Genomic DNA, 19,627 nt, shown 5'->3' with positions numbered 1-19,627 from the left:
CCAAATCCCACACTTCTTTCCCAGCATTCCTCTTGGGGTTTGAAGCTAGAGGACTCCATGGAGGACAGGGTGTGGGGTTTACTGCCTATCTGTGGGGAGGTCTTAGCTTGGGCCAGTCCGTGAGCTGGCAAAGGGTCTCTGTGTGAGTTTCTGGGATGGAGAGGGAGGGGGGTTGTGGGAGAAGAGAGTTAGCCTCCCTCACCTGCCTGTGAAACACCAGGTCCTGCCATTACATGGTGGTTTGTACCATAGCCACCTTGTTTGTTCTCCTTATATTCATGCCATGCCACCCTTGCAGCATTTGGAAACCTGCATCCTGCTTCCCTGCAGGCTCTTCAAGATCTAGCCTAGCTCCTGGCACATTGGAGATGCCCCATGGATGGATATTGAATGAATGGGTAAATTAGTGACTCCATGCACACAGGCTGTGGGCAGCCCAGCATAGCCAGCCCTGGCCCTCACTGTCTTTCAGACTTGACACTTTGCCCTCCTTCTGTCCTTTCTCCTCATCCAGTCATTCATTCAGCCAATATTGATCATCAAGTGCCCATCACACATACAGGGCTGGCTGGTCAGAAGATTTGAGGATGACTCTGAGGCTCTTCATTTGGTGGCTTTGGCGGAAAGTGGTAGGGAATATGGGAGAAGGTGCAGGGCCTGAGGGAGCAGATGAGTTCCATTTTAGATGCACTGAATTTAGGTGCCTACAGGACCTGCAAGAGGAGCTGTCCAGAGGCAGATAGACACCTGGTGTGGAGCTCAGGATAGAGGGGGTGACTTTGTCAATCCTTCTTCCAAATCCTTCTGCCCTCTCCTCCGCATTGTGCTGTGAGCTCCTTAGGGCACGGATGGACCCATCTTTTCTGTGTCTGTCATGGTACCCACCAGTTCTGGCATGAATGAATGAATGAACGAATGTTGATAAGAAATCAGTTGAACTCAATTGAACTTCATCTGTCTTCTGGGCAGACTCACCCTTACATCAGCTTCCTCTGCAGATGGCCTTGGAGGGCTGCTCTGCATGTGTCCAGCTGAGCACATCCCTGGCCTGGGGCTGGGCCATTCCCTACAGACACAGCATAAAAACAGTCTGCTCTGTCGTCTCCCCCGTCCTGCTTCCAGGGCACCTCTTAAGCTCAGCCTCTTGGTTGTGGACCCAGGTTCTCTGTGTTCCCGCCAATGCTGTAATAGACATAGAGGCTCTGGAGGCCTCTGACCTCCCCACTCATCCTTTTTCTAATTTGCACTCAGAGATCGAGACATGGGTTGTGACATTTCTTAATTCTTTTATAATCACGCAAAGGCAAAGCTGAGTTGTTACTTTAGGAACAAAGATCTTCAGTGCTCTTGAGAATTAGTCAATTTTGTATTTCTTCACTATTTTTGAAATAGCTTATTGCAATTATTGATGAAAGCAACTTTTAATGTTGCGATACTGTGTTTCCAAACAATGAGACACCCTGGATCTGTCACCCCAACACCCAGCTGGTAATTCTAGTGCTGAACCGGGGAACTTACTCTCATGCACAGCAAGCAGGATTCCTGATCAGACCCCACTCTCGTGCCTTGGCAGGATCCAAGCCCAGGGCGGAGGGGCCCCATAGCCTCCTTGCTGGTCTCAAAGACCTGGGCTGGGTCTGCTTCTCCATGGCTGAGGGGCTGCTGCATGCCCACCCTCAGCAGGGCTGCCTCCCTAGCTCTTGCCCATCTTCTCTGGGAAATGCTTTCTGTACCAAGCAGTCTAAGCAAAGAGTCAAGACCAGCTTTTCAGGACAAGCAGATTTCAGAATAACACAATGGCCAGACTGACCCGTCAAGAGGGGGTGTTCAGGTGACCTGTGATTTTCCTCTGTTAGTACCTTACTTCTTCACTCAGTATCCCTTGGAGCTAAGTTCACATCAGATCATACAGGGCAGCCTGTCCTTTCTGAGGTCCCCAGCGTGTCCCACTGTGTGCACTGCACTACACTCTGTGTGACACCCCTTGAGATGGATGCTTAGTTTGCTTCCGATTGGTTCATGACACACAGTGCTGCCCTGGAATCCTGGCACATGAGCCATTGTGCATCTTGGGAGTGATTTACAAGATTTATTCTTAGAAGAAAAATTCTAGCTTTAGAATTTAAAAACAGCTTCCCGAAATAGAGTCAGCTTGTGTACGGAGGAGAAAATATGACATTTATCAAAATGAGGTGCCCATCTCCCACCTTATACTGCCACAAAATAAAAACAAAACAAATGGTAGGACATCCTTCTCATTGGCAAAGGAGAAAGGGAGATGGCCATTGGGCACTGGGTGGTGGGCATTCTCTCTGAGACCTCTGGCTCTGTTTTTTGGGAGCTGTACTGTGTTCTCAGCAGGGCTGGGAGGGACCCCATGGGCAGCTTGGTCAGACTCTGGGCGGCCTCTGTTATCTCTGCCAGCTGTCCCAGGCTGCTGCTGACCTCAGGCGGAGGCAGTTGGGTCCTCTTTAGGATTCCAGGCTGATTGCTGCCTCAAGATGGAGGCGAACCCACTTGTCCTGACTGGCTCTCAGGTACTTTAGACACCATCTGCTAAAGGAAAGGTCAGTCTCGCAATCAACATGACCCACAAATACTCACCTTAGGACCCCTGCTCTGTGCCCAACCCTCTAGGAGGCACTGAGACCAGAGGGAGGACAAAACTTGGGGGCTGCAACCCACCAGAGGCTTGCAGACTAGTGGGAGAGAAAGAACATCCCAGTAACCAGGCAGCACCAGGGTGGACTTGGGAGGTGGGGTGGGGGCTGGGTTTCCTCTCTTGTGGTGTCAAGCCCTGCCCAGGCACCATTCCTTCTCCCCTCCCCCTTCTGACCCCTCCCTCCACGGTTCTTCAGCCTCAAGGAAATGGGGGGGGGGCAGGGACAGCTACTGGCCAAAGGGCGGGGCAAACCCCGTGAGGTCACCAAGCCCTGGATAAAAGGGTGCAGAGCCAGCGCAGGTGGCAGAGCCTTCGTTCACTGGAGTCGCCTCAGGACCCCAGACATGAAGCTCCTCTTCCCCGCCCTGTTGTCCCTCGGGGCCCTGGGTGAGTGCAGGTACCTGGGGGTGCGACTGGCCGCTGGGCGTCCTGCTCCCTGTGCCCACCACCGGTGAGCGTCCTGGCCCCTGCGCCTGCAGCCGAAGAGGCGGCTGGGTCCCGCCCATGCCTAGGGCGGAGCCAGAGCAGGGATCCTCTAAGCCGGTCCGGGCAGTGCCTAGAGCTTCCCAAAGGAGCTTCCAGGACCCTGTCCCATTTTGTCTTACTAGGACCTTTGGTACCCATAGTACTGCATGCATTTTATGTGGTAGGAAAATGAGTCTAAGAAAGGCTGAGTGACTTGCCCAAGACACACAGGAGACGGGAGTTCAGATCTCAGCTCCTGCAAGGACTGTAACTTGGGCAAGACGCAGCCTTTCTGAGCCTTAGTTTCTTCATTTAAAAACTGTCCAACCATCATCTCACAGAGCTTTGAGGAGAAGGTGGGGTGCCGTCTGCTTCGTGGTGGGCAAAGTGGACACAAGCCTTCAACAACCCCCCCCTCCCCGGGGCACAGACCCTCCTGATGGGACCCCTCTGTCAGAAGGTGTGAGAGAGAAATGATTGATTTCTGGTTTTAAATGTGCCCAGACTAGAAGGGACTAAACAATGGTTAGCTCCGTACGCAAGAACCTGAAATAATTTCTGGGGTGCTCAGAGGGCACTCGCCAGTGATGGACGTTGGTGATGTAAATGTGTAAGAGCAGGGCCTCCTGTGGTGGAGGGGGAGGGGCTGAGGCAGCAGCAGAAAGGGCTGTGATGGGCATCAGCCCCTCGGCAGTGTGGCGGGCTCCGAGTGAAAGCCCAGGGGACCCCCCTCCCCCCATCAGCCCAGTGCAGCCTCCTCCTGTCTTAGGGCATCTACTCTACGTTGGAGGCTTCCTGGGTGGAAGGGGGTGGTTAGAGAGCAGCAGTGAGCTTGTGCCCCCACACCTGGGGAGCATGATGCCATCCCTGTCCCTGCCTTCTGGTCCTCTTCTCCAAATTCTTTCCCAAGGCTGTTGGTCACCTTTCTCTTCTCTAAGGCAGGATTGGGCCTGGCCAGGACCCTTCTGCTCCCTGATGTGTGGCCTCCTGGGCCCACAGCACAGAGTTAGGGCCACCTGGGAGAGGCCCGAGAGGTAGGAAGCCTTGCTTTTCCGGAGGTGGTCATGGGCCGTGGTCCAGGATCCTCGCTCAGAGTTGCACCAGTAGGTTCCATTTTCACTTGCATCTTTGGTTGTCTTGGCCCCCACACAGGTCTGCAGTTTAAATCCTGCAGTCAGTGGGGTGGTGGCCAGCACCCCAAAGTGTCCCGAAACCCTTGTCTTACCTGAGGAAGGAGTGGCAGCTGCCCAAGGGGGGTCCTGCCCTGCTCCCAATGGGTGCCCTGGCCAGCAGAGGTTGGGTAGGGTGAGAAGATTAACTCCATCCAGCTCCTGCCTTTGAGGCCAGGGCACTGCATGTCTGCACAGAAGGAATCTGAGGATGTGTACTTTCAGGAAGTCTCCATCCAGGCTCAGGTGGGCAGCATCTGAGTGGCTGACACAGTTCAGGTGCTGGGTCGGGCATACAGGAGGGGCCACACCCAGACCTGCTTCAGGGAGCACTCAGTCTTGAGGGGGCCGCATAGCTTTGGAGCTGGATGGTGGGAGCTGTGAGAGGGGATGAACGGAGTGACATGTTCTGCACCCAGCCCCTGGTGTTTGGGGGGCTGGGGCCTGTGGGTCTCTGAAATCCCCTCAGTGGTCCTTTAGTCTCCTGGTCAGCCCCTCCCAGGGGAAGAAGGGAGCTCTGCCCCGGGTTCCCTATTCCTGCCCCAGCTCATGCCCTCCCCCCAGCCTGAGGCCAGGTCTTCGTTTTGCTCTCTCCCTTCACCCCCAGGTCCCATCCATTACCAAGCTAATTTCTGACACCAACTCCCTTTTCCCGCCCTCTTCTACATTCCCAGTGCTTCTCTGCCTGGTTCCCAGGTTTCAGTCCACTCTCCTCCCTGCCCTAGGCAGAGCAGCTCTGATCTCTACTTTCTCCCATGAGTCACAGCTCCACGACCTCTGGAATAAGACCTCCTTGGACCAGCACTTTCCTTGGACCAGGAGGCTTTCCATGATCTGACCTCAAACTCTTTACCAACCCGATCTCCACAGCAGCGTGTCTCTAACCTATATAAGCAGGCTGCCTAATGGTAAGAGCAGAGCGGTTTGGTGTCTGACTGCCTAGGTGCAATTCCTAGATCCAATACTTACTACTGGGACTTGGGCAAGCCACATAACTAATTAAAGCCACAATTTCCTCTCCTGGCAAATGGGGATGCTGGCCGAACTCACAATCAAGAGGGGCTGGGGGGATCGATGGAGAGAGAACGTGTGAGGTGTGAGTAAAGCACCTGGCATGGAATGTGCCTGCGACAGTGCTGTGCACATGGGCCCATTGTTGCCTCCTCCTGGAGTGCCCTGCTCTAGTTACCAGCTCAGGTCATGGGGACCTCACTCTTGGTTTGGTATTTGTTTTCTTCTAGAGCATTCATCATACTTAACTTCCTCTTTTTTGGCCCTTTGCCTTTCCAGAGGGGAGATCTGGTCCTGTCTCCTTACATGTTCCTCTGCATATCACACAGTGCTGTGTATACAGAGTGCATCCAGTAAATGCTATTGGGTCACAAATGGCTGAATCTTCCAGGGTTAATTCTCATTTTGGGACAGTTCCGTGAGGGCTTCCGAGGATAGATTACATCTCCTGGGATTTCCCAGGATGATGGCTGGTGGAGGAGGACTGTGGCAGCCAGTCCCCCGAGCCCCTGCTGACCCAGCCTGGGAGCCACAGGTCTCCTCCCCACACCCTCCCACACTCTAGTGGGTCTGACTGTGCAGGGGATGGCTCATGAATAGGAGGTGGCAGAGGGCGAGTGTTCCACCCCAAAGCACATCCAAAGGGGAAGTGGGCTTTTGCAGCCAAGTGTTTGGTTTTTGTTTGTAACAGCTTCGCTGAGGTATATTTTACATATAATAAAATTTACCTATTTCAAGTGTACAATTCAATGATTTTTAGTAACTTTACCAAGTGGTGCATCCATCACCATAAATCAGTTTTAGAACATTTCCATGCCCCCACTAAGATTCCTCTTCCGACACAGAGGTGAATGCTGGTAGTGCAGGCACACTGCCCCATTTGGTACACTGCTTACTGCAGCTACTGACAAAGACTCAGGTGTATTTCCTTAGTTCCTGGCATCCTCTGGGGCGATGCTTGTAGACACAACAATCTAGAGGGATCTGGATTCCAGGCTGGACTTTGCCACTGCTGAGCAGCCATCACTCAGCCTCCTCAAGAGCCGGTTTTCACACCAGAAAAACAGGAGCAATAATCCTTTTCCTGCCTACCTCCCAGGTTCAAGTGGGACAAAGCAGGTAGAACTCCGTAAACTGATGCAAGGGATCATCATCATATTTTTAGGGGTAGGAACTGTGTCAGTCAAAGGAAGGAAAAGAATCCAAAGGCTCTGAGTGTCTCCTCTAATTTATTGAGAGTCACAGCCCTCTGGGCAGCGCTGAGCTCTCATTAGGCCAGCAAGACAACTCCACTTGAGGAGAGTGCCTGACTTAGCCACAGATTGGAGAGGGAAGGAGAGGAGCAGGGAGACATGGAGGGGTCTGGGGAGGTCCGTCAGAGGGTGAGGCACTCTCTTCCGTGGGCAGTGGGTCAGCCCTTGCTCCTTGGCCTCTTTCTCCCAGGACTGTGTCTGGCTGCCCCTAAGAGAAGAGTTCGATGGTGCACCATATCACCAGCAGAGGTAGCAAAATGCATCAAATTCCAAAGGAATATCAAAAAAGTGCGTGGCCCCTCTGTCCACTGCATAAAGAAAACCTCCCGCTTTGAATGTATCCAGGCCATTGCGGTAAGTCAGCGCCATATTTTGGGTGGGACCAAAGTGCACGGAAGGGAAAGGAGTGGAGTACAATAGAAAACGTGCTCTCCCCTTCTCCCTCTGCCTTTCTTCCTGGGTGCTTGTAAGTAGGGAGCAGTCCTCTCTCGTAGGACACAGTGCTATTTTGAAAGCAGAAACTAACATTCTGAAGTGGAGAGACCGTGTGTGGGGAAACTGGGATCTCAGCATGAACTGTTAATACAACTGTGCAGAAATGACACAGAAGTAGCCTTATTGGAAGAACATGTGCCACTGGCAGAAGTCAAGGTTACTCTGAAAGGTAAAACCTCCAGAAGATCATCACCTCTAAACCCCGAGAGAAATAAGCTCAGCTGGTCACCATCACCACGACACACTGCTGAGGCGGGGCCTGCTGGGCATCGGGCGTTGGAAAGACATTTGTCCAAGACATTTGCAGAGAAAGAGAAAAGGGAATCGTGACTTGTGGATGATTTCAGATTCTTTTTGTTTTTTGAGATATAAGATCTACGGAAGTAATTTTTACTCCTTCAGTCAACGGATACGTTCTGTGTGCCTGCCGCGGGCCCTGGTTGTGTGTACCCCACTCTAGCACAGCCTGGGGAATTTGCGTAAAAGTTTCCAACTATATCTAGGGTTATTGGAAAGCACTTAGGGAAAAAATCTAGTTTGAGCAATGTTCTAGGCTATTATTCTACAACTGTGGCCTGTGGATGAGCAGCGGCAGCATTTCCTGCTGGTTTACAATGCAGATTCCCAGGCCCTATTCTAACCCAGTCAACCCAAATACCTGTGAATGAGCTCACAAAATCCACCTTTTTAGTAAGAGCCCCATTTGAAATCAGTACTACATATCATGCATCAAAATAAAGTTGAGATAGATTAAATGGTTAAAAATAAAATGTGTATTATTGAAAAACTAGAGGACAGGTTAATTAGCAGAACTGTAGAGGGGAGAGAAATCTCTTAGCTTTTAAGCGATGAACCAAATCATGAAGTAAACTGACAGATTTCAAGATATAAAAAATTTAATTCATAGCCATTAAGAACATTTGAACAAAAAATTTAGAAAGTGCCAGAGTGAACATGTACCAGTTCTGAGAGTGATTACTGTTTACAGTCTATAAAGAACTAACTCAAATTGGTAAGAAAGGTAGGACTGAATAAGAAAAATAATATGAATTCGTAAGAGGGAATTCATAATTAATAAAAATACTTAGAAATGTCCCCCTTAATAATCAGAGAAATACAAACCTAAGCAATTTGTCAGCACTTGCATTTTCTAAAGTAGTAACACTTAATAAAATGAAAGCATGTCCAGCTGGTGATTCCATACTGAAACTGATCTTCACAGGCACTGGCATTCCAAATTGGCATTATGAATCTTCTGGAAAGCAGAATGGCAACAGCAGCCAGGGCTCTGAAGCTAAACATGCTCATTGTCTGGGTGATTCCACCCTCAGATGCCTATCCCAAGGCAACAGGTCATCAGGAGGAGAGAAGCTATGAGGACAAAGTTATCTATGAAAGCATAGTTTTGACAGCAAAAAGTTAGAAATAACCCAAGTGCTAAACATTTGGGGAATTACTTAATAAATCATGGAACAACCAAATTATAATAAAATATTATGAAGTCAATAAAATCAATAAAGGCTCTATAGAAGTAAGAAAATGTATGTAGTTTTAGATAAACATAGCAGTCCACAAAATATTATCTATACCAGATTGCAAATATAAGAAATACATAAGCATATGAGAATATGCCAAAGAGGATGAACGTGGTTTATTATGATAATTTTAAGATATCATAATAGTTATATTTTCTATTCAATAAAAAGGAACTTGAAATAAATATAAAGCAAAAACAGGAGAGAAAGCTTCTAGAACAAACAAGATTAAATATAAACGACTGTGAAGGGTACAGTGCAGAGCCATATAGGCGGGTGGGCACATCAGAGGCCATGTGCAAACCTCAGGAGTTAAAGCAGTTGAGCTGGTGCTCATTGCCCAAAATGAGGGTCCCTCGGCTCGTGCCACCTCTCACAGGACGTGAGTGGACATGATCGAGAGCTGACTTTTTTGAAGATTCTTCCAGCCATGGAGGCTTCTGACATCCTGAAATCCACTTGCCTGGGTTAGGGTGGGTTTTCTCCTGAAGTCTGTCTGGCCTCTTTGCTTTCAGGCAAACAAGGCAGATGCTGTGACACTTGATGGTGGTTTGGTGTATGATGCAGGCCTGGAACCCTACAAACTGCGACCTATAGCAGCAGAGGTCTATGAGACCGGAGGGAGTGAGTTCTCCCTGGGGACCCAGAAGCTGGGGTGGCCTTGGCTTTGGCCCTGGGCTCTGTGGAGTCAGAGTGGATGAGGTGCAGAGGTGGGGTCTCGGGCAGTATCACACTTGCTGGGAAAGGAGTTCCTGGGCCTTTAGGCCAGACGCTGACCCAATGGGGGAGGACACGTGTGTGCTTGCTGGGGAAACAGAGCAGGCTCTGGGCTGCCCGGCACCAGATGAAACTGCAGCATACAGTTCTCCTTCCCACCAGGGGCTTGGTCAGGGTGGGCTATTTTTTCCCCTCTGGTCCACGCTAAGAGCTTTCAATTCTCGCTGGCCTTTTGCAGAGCCACAAACCCACTATTATGCTGTGGCCATAGTGAAGAAGGGCAGCGGCTTTCAGCTGAGCCAAACACGAGGTGTGAAGTCCTGCCACACCGGCCTTGGCAGGTCCGCTGGGTGGAACATCCCTGTGGGGATACTTCGTCCGTACTTGAACTGGACAGGGCCCCCAGAGCCCCTTGAGAAAGGTGAGAGGGCTGGGAGATTGTGGGTGATCTCAGGCAGGGGTCTCTACTCCAGTTGCATACACAAGCCACCACTTTGGGATCACACACGTGAACATATGTGGTGAATCCAAGGTAGGGGTGAGGTTAGCCAGCTTGAATCATGCCCTGGCAGGCTCTGCTGCACCAGCAGCCCTCGGGAGGTGGCAGCTGAGTCTACTCTCAGCCAAGGTGCGTCTCTCTGAGCTCCCAGCCTCACAAGGAGGCTGTCAGGCAGGGGTGGAGGAAGCGGTTCTCTGCCCAAGGGAGCGTACACTGGGAGGTGTGACTGTCTGTGGCCGGGGCTCGCTCACACTCTGTGGTCCATTTCTCTGTATTCAACAGCTGTGGCCAACTTCTTCTCCGCCAGCTGTGTTCCCTGTGCAGATGGAACACAGTACCCTAACCTGTGTCGCTTGTGTGCGGGGACAGGGACAAATAAATGTGCCTGCTCCTCCCAGGAACCATACTTTGGCTACTCCGGTGCCTTCAAGTGAGTGAGACTGTCCTCTTCTCCCCTGCGGCCCTAGCACCACATGTCCTTGGGTCAGGAGGCCTTTTCTCTGGCCCCAAATAGAGCTCAGCCTGCTAGCGGGGACCACAGAGGAGGTTCAGTCCTCCTACTGCTGTGGAGATAGAGAAACTGAGTCCAAAGAGGGTGCTGACTTTACCCAGTGCATGTTCCTCTCCAGCCTCCCAGGCCTCACATGTTCCCCCTCACCTCTGCATCAGCCTGATGAGCAGTCACCTCGGCAGTGGCCCCTTCCGTCTCCCCAGAGAACCCTGAATCTGGCTTTGTCCCTGTGTTGTCCTAGGTTGACTTCTGCCCCCTCCCTAACCACAGAGGGACTGAAGGAGTCTTATCATGAGACCACTAGTCCCGGGCTTCCGGCCAGGCAGGACAGCCGGAGTGTCCAGGCTGATGTCGGTCTGCCACACCTGGGCCTCTCCCTCAGGCAGGAGACAGTGAGCTCTGCCTGATTCGCCCCTGCACCCTCTCTGCCCTCATGCTGAGGCTGACGCTGCTCCTCTTCCCCCATCTGCCCCCTGGGCTCAAGCAATTCTGCAGAGGGAAGCCTCCCTGCTTCTCCGCCGGCCAGGGCACATTTGCTGACTCAGTCCTGGGAGAAAGAACCACATGGCCAAGAATACTAAGCCTGTATCCTCCCATGTAGAGGTTTTGAAACTCTCTTTTACATAGAAAGACAAGTTTCGCCCTCTCGGTCCTTCAAGTGGAAGGCAGGGGTCTCTGGCCAGCACTTGAGTCCTTCTTCCTCAGAACCTACCTGGACGTGGCCCCTGACGTCTGCCCAGTCGAGGTGCCCCAAAGTCTCAGAGCCCTGCCCTTCTGTGATCAGACGCCCACGGGAGACAAGCCCCAGGGCCTGTTCCACAGGGAGGCATGAGGATGAAGTCTGGAGCGCCGCTCCCTGCTGACACTTCTGGTGCTTTCTCCTTTCACAGGTGTCTGCAAGAAGGGGATGGAGATGTGGCTTTTGTCAAGGATAGTACAGTGTTTGGTAAGAGGAGGGGGAAGAGCCACGGGTACTGCCTCCTATTATTTTATTTTATCGTAACTCTGAGTATTGAGCTAATTAGATTTCTCACTTCTTGGCACACTATTATCAAGGTTCCCTACAGGGCACAGCTCTTATTTTATGTTATTTCATATTTTAAATGATCAGTTTTCTTTAATCTCCCAGACCCGCTGCCTTTTTCTTCCCCTCATAGACACCATGCCAAGGTACTTGACATGTGTCCTCTGAGATATAGGTGGTCTTGCAAAAGGTATAGTACTGGTTTGTTTTACTAAGCTCACAGAATTTTTACTGAGCATTAGAAACCATGCTGCTGCCAAGGTTTTCCACTCAGCATTTTGTTTTATAGATTTATCCATGTTGTTGTATATGTCTAGTTCAGTGGTTCTAACAGTTGAGGAATGTTCCATGGAACACATCCACCAGATTTTACTTATCTATCACCCTGGTGATGGACTAGGTCATCCTGTCCTTCTCTCTACCACAAACAGCTCCATGAATCATGCCCTTATGTGTGTCCTCTTACTGTCCTTCAGGAGAATGTCCCTGAGAGACCACTCACTGAAGCACAGTTGCTCAGAATGCACAGGCTGAACACATTCTACCCAGGACCACCAGAGACAGGCCCACCACATTCACCCAGGGCCACCAGAGACAGGTCCATCACATTCACTCAGGACGGCCAGAGACAGGTCCATCACATTCACTCAGGACCACCAGAGACAGGCCCACCACATTCACCCAGGGCCACCAGAGACAGGTCCATCACATTCACTCAGGACCACCAGAGACAGGTCCATCACATTCACTCAGGACCACCAGAGACAGGCCCACCACATTCACCCAGGGCCACCAGAGACAGGCCCACCACATTCACCCAGGACCACCAGAGACAGGTCCATCACATTCACTCAGGACCACCAGAGACAGGTCCATCACATTCACTCAGGACCACCAGAGACAGGCCCACCACATTCACCCAGGGCCACCAGAGACAGGCCCACCACATTCACTCAGGGCCACCAGAGACACGTACATCACATTCACTCAGGACCACCAGAGACAGGCCCACCACATTCACCCAGGGCCACCGGAGACAGGTCCATCACATTCACCCAGGACCACCGGAGACAGGCCCACCACATTCACCCAGGATCATTGGAGACAGGTCCATCACATTCACCCAGGACCACCGGAGACAGGCCCACCACATTGACCCAGGACCACCAGAGACAGGCCCACCACATTGACCCAGGACCACCAGAGACAGGCCCACCACATTCACCCAGGACCACCAGAGACAAGCCCACCACATTCACTTAGGGTCACTGGAGACAGTCTCACCACATTCACCCAGGACCACTGGAGACAGGCCCACCACATTCTCCCAGGACCACCAGACACAGGCCCACCACATTCACTTAGGGTCACTGGAGACAGTCTCACCACATTCACCCAGGACCACTGGAGACAGGCCCACCACATTCTCCCAGGACCACCAGAGACAGGCCCACCACATTCACTTAGGGTCACTGGAGACAGTCTCACCACATGGATCCAGATATTAAGTTATTGTTGGTTCTGGAATTTAGGAAGATCTTTTCTAAGTCAAAAATATCTGTCAGTAGCACACTTTGTTGAACAAAAGTCCTTGATGTTGACAGGGTCAAATCCATCAGTTTTGCCCTGTTGGTCTGTGCTTTTGGGTTTTTTTTTAAAGATGTCCTCTTCACTCCCAAATCATAAAGAGTTCCTACAATAAGATTTAAAGGCCACCCTCCCCAGCACACATTTGTTTGTATGTACTCCACCTCGGAAATTAGGTGTGGCTTTGGCCTAAGCATTTTCCCTTTATAGGGAGACCATTTTCTTTACAATAGCAACGATAAAAAATTCAACCTTTTTCCTACTAATATGTGGAGGCACTCCTATACCAAGTTTGTATATATCCATGGATCAGTTTCTGAGCTATTTTGTTTTGTTGGTGTATTTGTATTTTTCTGCTTTTATTACCCTAGCTTGTAGTGAGTCTTAATATCTGGTGGAGAGAGAGAGACAGCAAGAGAGAGACCGAGCCTTCTCATCCTACGTTTTGCTCTTCATTTTCAAAAATTTTTAACTAAAATTTTAGAAATGTTTTGTTGAATTTCTAAAAACATCATACTTTAATTTTAGTTAGAATTGTTTTGAATTTAAATTGATCCATGAAAAACTGACATATTTATAATGTTAAATTGTCATAATAAATCTCCTTCATTTGATCACATCTTTTTTTATATCCTTTATAACTTAAAGAGAAGTTAAAAATTTTCTCTTTGTTGAGCTCATGCATTTTTTGTGAGGCTAATTACCAGCTATTTACTCATTTTAGTTGCTATTATATTATCTTATATTCTGTATTAGTTTCCGCTTGGTTATTGCTAATGAGGATAACACTTGATTTTTGTAGTGTTACCCTGCTGAACTCTCTTAGTTTTATTAGTTCTTTCTCGGCTTTGTTGGCTTTTCTATGTAGATGATCACATCATGTTTAAATAGAGTTTGTCTTTTTCCTTCCAGTGTTTATTTCTCTTATTTCTTTTGTAAATTGTGTAATTCAGGCTGCCTGGTATTTGTTGGTAATGTGATAGCTGGCATCCTTGCCTTGTTCCTGATTTTGAAGGGAATGCTTAAATTTTCTTCTTTTAGTATGATTTTGCTGTAGATATTTTGATAAATGTCATTTATCAAGTTCAATAACTTTACCAAGTTCTCTATATTACTAGTTTTCTGAAACTAAAAGAAAATCACAGATGTTCAATATGTAAATGCTTTTCCTACTTTTCTTTTTCTTATTAAAATTAAGATGATCTCATAGTTTTTCTCCCTTAATATTGTGGCTTACTCTAGCTTTTTTGACATTTGACCATTCTTTTGTTAATGGAATAAACTGATAAACCTTAATCCTGATCTATTAATATTTTAAATACTCTGTTAGATTGAGTTACCTAATACATTATTTGGGATTTTTATCTTTATGTTCATAAGTAAAATAAGCCTGTAATTCTTCCCTCCTGTACTTCTTTCTCTGATTTTGAGACCAAGATTGCACTAATCTCATAAAATGACTTGGGCAGGTTCCTGTCACTTTATATATTCTGAAGCAACTTACATATGATATAGATGCACAGTTTCAAATTGGGCTGAACTCACTCATAAAATTAGTCTTTTCCCTTCTTGTGATACACCCAGTGTTGGAAAGTGACTCAACTGTATTTCTTGCCTTGAAATTGTTGTGATTTTTATTCTTTCTATAGACATGGTAAGGCCCCTGGCTTGTCTCCACCATGTGGCCCTGTTCTAGGCAGGATTGCCGTGGAAACAGATGGGGTTGGTTCAGTCTCCTTGGCTTGCCAGGTAGCAGTCACAACAATCCCAGTGCAGCCAGTGTGATCCAGTCAGAGGAACACTGGGCTGGCCCCCAAGGCTCTCTGGACACTGTCTTTATCTTTCTGAGTGTTCTGGAGAAATCCACTGCCTTTCTGATCCCCAGCTCTATCAACTGTGTAAGATGTCTCCTCCAGCTCAAATTCTATGGGGCAAGGGGAACTACAGGTCATGGTTACTGCCTGGAGTTGGCTCACCCGGGCTCCCCTCCACCTCCCCACCTTTCTCCCAGAAAACCTGCCAGACAAGGCTGACAGGGACGAGTATGAGCTGCTCTGTCCAGACAATACTCGGAAGCCAGTGGAGGACTTCGAGAGGTGCCACCTGGCCCGGGTCCCTTCTCATGCTGTTGTGGCCCGAAGTGTGGATGGCAAGGAAGACTTGATCTGGGAGCTTCTCTTCAAGGCACAGGTATCCCCAGCCACAGTCCTCTTGACCTACTTGGATTAGGTAGAGGGGAGGTTCCTTCTTTCCCTAACTTCCTGCCACTCTGGACGTCCTTCTGTAGCCTCACTGCACAGATGGTTACAAAGTCAGTGGACTGCTTGCCTAGGCTGTACCCTGGACAGCAGAAACAATGAAGCCCCTTCTAGCATTGCAGACTGACAGCGTCTTGTGGGCTGGAGCAGAAGCAGGGGGAGTATGATGCAATATTCTCAGGACTCTAACGTTCTTAGACTCCAGCAACTTTCTAAAGAAACCATAGCTGAGCTCATGTCACAGGGATGGCACGGGTCCCTCTCCAGGAGGAAGTCGACCAGGGTTCCAGCTCTCAGAATCATCCCTAAGTTCCAGATACTCTTTGTCAACATCGTTTTTTTTTTGTTTCCTCCCTATTTACCACTGACATCATAATTCTATTTTTCCTTAATTAGGACAGGTTTGGAAAAAACAAGTCATCAGCGTTCCAGCTCTTTGGCTCCCCTCCTGAGACTAAGGACCTGCTGTTCAAGGACGCTGCTGTTGGGTTTTTGAGGATCCCCTCGAAGATAGATTCTGGCCTGTACCTTGGCTCCGGCTACCTCACTGCCATTCAGAGCCTGAGGCAAAGTGAGTGAGGCCCAGGCAGGCCCTGAGGGTGGGCTGGTGCGGGTGGTGGGCCACGGGTGAGGCCCTCCAGGAAGCACTTCCCACCCCGCTTGTGGGCATTGTGGCCCTGCTTAGCAGTGGTCACTTCTCCAACTCCCAGCCACTGGAGGTCTTCCCCGTGGTAGGTGTGATGTAGGTGCGAGTGTCTTCTGTCGACCAAGTCAGGCCATTTTAACATGAGGGAGTGTCTCCAATGTGTCGGCCACTGGATTAATGCTGCCATATGTCCCTGTGTACCTCAGGCTCTCCAGCCCTGACAGGAAGATCAGTTTGCCTCCTATGAAGTGAGAAATATGAACGTGAACCAAGAGAGCCAGGGCCCCTCCTGGGATGAACCCCCAGAGGCCTGGTAGAACATGCTTCTGTGCCTGGGCCGCCTGCACTGGGCTGGGGATACCGCAGTGGGCCAGCTCAGCCTTGGCTCTTCCAATCCTGGGGTGCTTGGGGTAGAGTCTGGGTGAACCAGGAGGCTGCACTGTAGTTAATGGTGGTGACTGCTGGCCTTAGGGGAGGTCAGGGACCAGCTCAAGGTCCACTAGGCCATTTCTTGGGGCTGCCACTGTGTCCTGGAGCTTATATCCCACAGGACTGAGATATTAGGCAAATTATTACACTAAGGATTGAAGGGTGGATTAGAAACCAGGGGAAGTCTCCAAAGGAACCGAAATGAGAAACAAGGGGGGGCTATGCCTGCCTGAAGAAAGGGTGGGGGAGCTGAGAGTGGAGGGGGAGAGGGGCAGGTGGCCAACTCTTCCAGTGGAGGAAGTAGCTCCCGTCCAGGGTCCTAGTAGGAAGGGTGCTCCGAGTGGAGCCTGGGCTCCAGGGATGTCGGGGGCGCCTGGGTGTCCCTCCAAAGGCTCCGGGCCCCTGTCGACCGGCTGTGTCCCTCTGCGCAGCGGCGGCGGAGGTGGAGGCGCGGCGCGCTCGGGTCGTGTGGTGCGCCGTGGGCCCTGACGAGGAGAGCAAGTGCAAGCGGTGGAGCGACCTGAGCGGCCAAAGCGTGGCCTGCGTCACGGCCTCCACCAGCGAGGACTGCATCGCCCTGGTCATGGTAGGTGGCGACCCCGCGCGGTGAGAGCCTGCGGCACGTGCGCGTGGGGAGGTGCGCTCCGTGGAAGACGCAGATCCCGGGCTCAGGAGCGGGGAGGCACTGCCCGAGGGTTAGGCGGGGACTGCTGGGGAGGGGCTGCGCACAGCCAGCGCACAGTGTGCAAACAGGCACAGCTTTCTGTTAAAAATCTGTTTATTGGGGGCTTTCCACTCCTCTTTATAAGAACGACTCATGAGTATTGCAGGTAATTTGAAAAATATAGACAGGTACGAGGAAAAAAAATAAATAGATAAGAACCACTTGTGGCCTCACACAGAGAGACACCACGGTTCAGGTTCTGATAATTTCCCACTCAATTATCGTGATTTCTCAGTACATCTGTGCATAGGCTCGCAACAGTACTGGATCGCAGCAGTTAGGTGGTTTTTGAGTCCTTTTCACATAACAGTATATCATGGCCATTTTCCCAAGTTAATACATATTCTTTGAAAACACTTTTTAAGAAATGATTTCAGGATATCTTTCATGTCCCCTTATTTTATTATCGGTAACCCAGTGATGCCCATCCTTAATAGGCATCTTCCTCCACATCTCCAATTATTTTTACTATAGTTGTAAAAAATTATTACTGGGCCAAAGAGGGGGTTTTGCAATCTTGATGAATCCCTGTTCCAGTGATGGTGTGCAGGCTCATGCATTCTGATGGTGAGCCGATTTGATGATTTCTGCTCATTTGTTGAACAACTCGGTGCAGCACTGAGTGTAGTGTTGACAAGCGGAGACTAAAGGAGGCCAGCTGTTGCCATCTGCCTCCCAGTGAGCGAGGCTGGTCCAGGAGGGTGTCCCAGGGGTGCTGGGAGTCCAGAAAGGGTTTTGTTCAGAGGACAGAGGGTTGGTGCAAACTATACCTGGTCTTTCCAATGGAAGTGACTGCATGAAAGGCATGTGGGGCTGGTAGACAATTAATAGTGCACATGGTGTTTCCTTTGGGTGCTCAGTTCAAACACCGCCTGCCTCTTTTTGCTGCTTCATTGGGACATGTGACATAAAGCCATTCTCTCCAAGAACTGTAAAGACAGGCGGGGCAGGAAACAGCCTCACTGTGATGCTGGTGAGTTGCTTTGCTTTTGCAGAAAGGAGAAGCCGATGCCCTGAGCTTGGATGGAGGATATATCTACATTGCCGGCAAGTGTGGGTTGGTGCCTGTCTTGGCAGAGAACCAAAGTAAGTGGGGGGACTGTCCTCTCAGGTTTATTTCCTCTGGTCATGGGGGTGGGAGTAGGGAGGAGTGACCCCACTCGTGGGTCCAGGGGAGATGTTAAGATGGAAGGATACATTCAAACAGGAGAATCAGGAAAAAATAAATGAAAGGGGCTGTCTTACCTACAGAGCCTATTGTGTTGAGAACTGACAAAGCACAGGTTGGTTTCCTATTCTTAATTTTTAAAAAGATTTTAGTAAAGTATAATATACATATGGAAAAGTGCACAGAACTGTACAACTCAATGAAATTTCACAAATTGGTACATCCCTAGGCACTAGTGCCCAGATCAAGACATGGCAAGTTTCACAAGTCCCCTTGTGTCCTCCTGTCCCCAGGCCCCTTACTCCAGCAGGAGTAATGACTCCTGACTTCAAATGGTGCAGATCAGTTCTGCCTATTCTTGAACTTTATGTCAAAGGAGTGGCACAGAGTGTACTTTTTTTATGTCTCTTGCTCAGCATTATATTTGTGCTATTCATCTGTATAAGTGTGTAGTTGTAGAAAATTCAGTTTCATTGTATGGGATTCTATTATGTGACTCTACCACAATTATTTATCCATTGTACTATGGATGGGCGTTTGAGTAATTTCTAGTTGGTGGCTGTTGCAAATAGTGCTGCTGTGAACATCTGTGTCCATGTCTTTTGGTGGAAATATATATGCATTTCTGCTGCACGGAACTGCTGGGACAGTCTCTTCGGGTTTGATTCTGTATTGTTGAGATTTAAAAGTTTGTGACTTCTCAATAAATCTGAGTGTTTAATGACCTTTTGCTTTCTTTATTCTTTTAGAATCTGAAAACAGCAATGTCCCAGATTGCGTGCATAGACCAGCGGAAGGTGAGTTGGAATTGATCATTTTCAGGGTGAAGGGTAGGTTCTTGTTGCTGGAGGAGGAGATGGTGGGAACTTTAAAACGTCATGGAAAGAGATGCAGCCATAGAAGCCATAAGTTCTTTTGAAGATGCAAATAATTCGTAGATGAGTAATTATAGTTAATGTTTATGTCGATCTTCACACTTGACAGAGAACTGTCAGAGTTTCTCATTGTGTCCTGGCCACGCAGAAGGAGGGGTGTTAATCCCATCTCATATAGATGAGGGAACAGTGGCCCAGAGAGTCTCCCGAAGTGCCCAGGATCTCACTCACAGCCGTAGATGATACTGTGGTAGATTCCAGCCTTGAACCAGGGCCTCCTATGCTAAATCCCAGGCTCTGTGCACCACTCCCACCTGCCCGCCGGAGCTGGTGCTTGCTCAGCTTCACAAGAGCTCGGCACTTGCCCACAGCAGGGGTCTGTTGGGTTTACTCTATCAGGGGGAGGATTGCCACCACCCTGACCCTCTCACAGTGCAGGGCTGGTTCAGACTCAGCACAGGGAGACACACCCCCTGCATCCACACAGCACTCAGTCTGGTGGCTGTCATTGCTCTGGCCTGATGCATATTGCAGCTGGTGATTTATGCACTGTTGGGGTCATGCTTCTTATTCACTGTTTGTTGCTTTAGTGGCCTTCA

The 19,627-nt window shown here is 49.6% G+C and overlaps 1 protein-coding gene across 1 annotated transcript in view; it reads left to right on the top strand.

Annotated features, from left to right (window-relative positions):
• The first annotated feature begins 2,947 nt into the window (after positions 1–2,947).
• The window catches only part of LTF (lactotransferrin), a 28,485-nt gene continuing 11,805 nt past the window's right edge, over positions 2,948–19,627 (top strand). The window contains exons 1-11 of the mRNA XM_087430851.1: positions 2,948–3,049; positions 6,751–6,914; positions 9,106–9,214; positions 9,546–9,728; positions 10,089–10,236; positions 11,208–11,263; positions 14,940–15,118; positions 15,583–15,757; positions 16,693–16,847; positions 17,981–18,071; positions 18,903–18,950. Coding sequence (XP_087286977.1) covers positions 3,007–3,049; positions 6,751–6,914; positions 9,106–9,214; positions 9,546–9,728; positions 10,089–10,236; positions 11,208–11,263; positions 14,940–15,118; positions 15,583–15,757; positions 16,693–16,847; positions 17,981–18,071; positions 18,903–18,950 — 1,351 coding nt within the window. The 5' untranslated portion in view covers positions 2,948–3,006. The remainder of the gene's footprint in view (positions 3,050–6,750; positions 6,915–9,105; positions 9,215–9,545; positions 9,729–10,088; positions 10,237–11,207; positions 11,264–14,939; positions 15,119–15,582; positions 15,758–16,692; positions 16,848–17,980; positions 18,072–18,902; positions 18,951–19,627) is intronic.

This window comes from Ceratotherium simum, chromosome 5 (genome assembly GCF_057802395.1).
Source record: "Ceratotherium simum simum isolate JZ-2026a chromosome 5, ASM5780239v1, whole genome shotgun sequence".
In the NCBI taxonomy this organism is placed as follows: Eukaryota; Metazoa; Chordata; class Mammalia; order Perissodactyla; family Rhinocerotidae; genus Ceratotherium; species Ceratotherium simum.
This window is presented reverse-complemented; position numbering and strand designations above follow the sequence as displayed.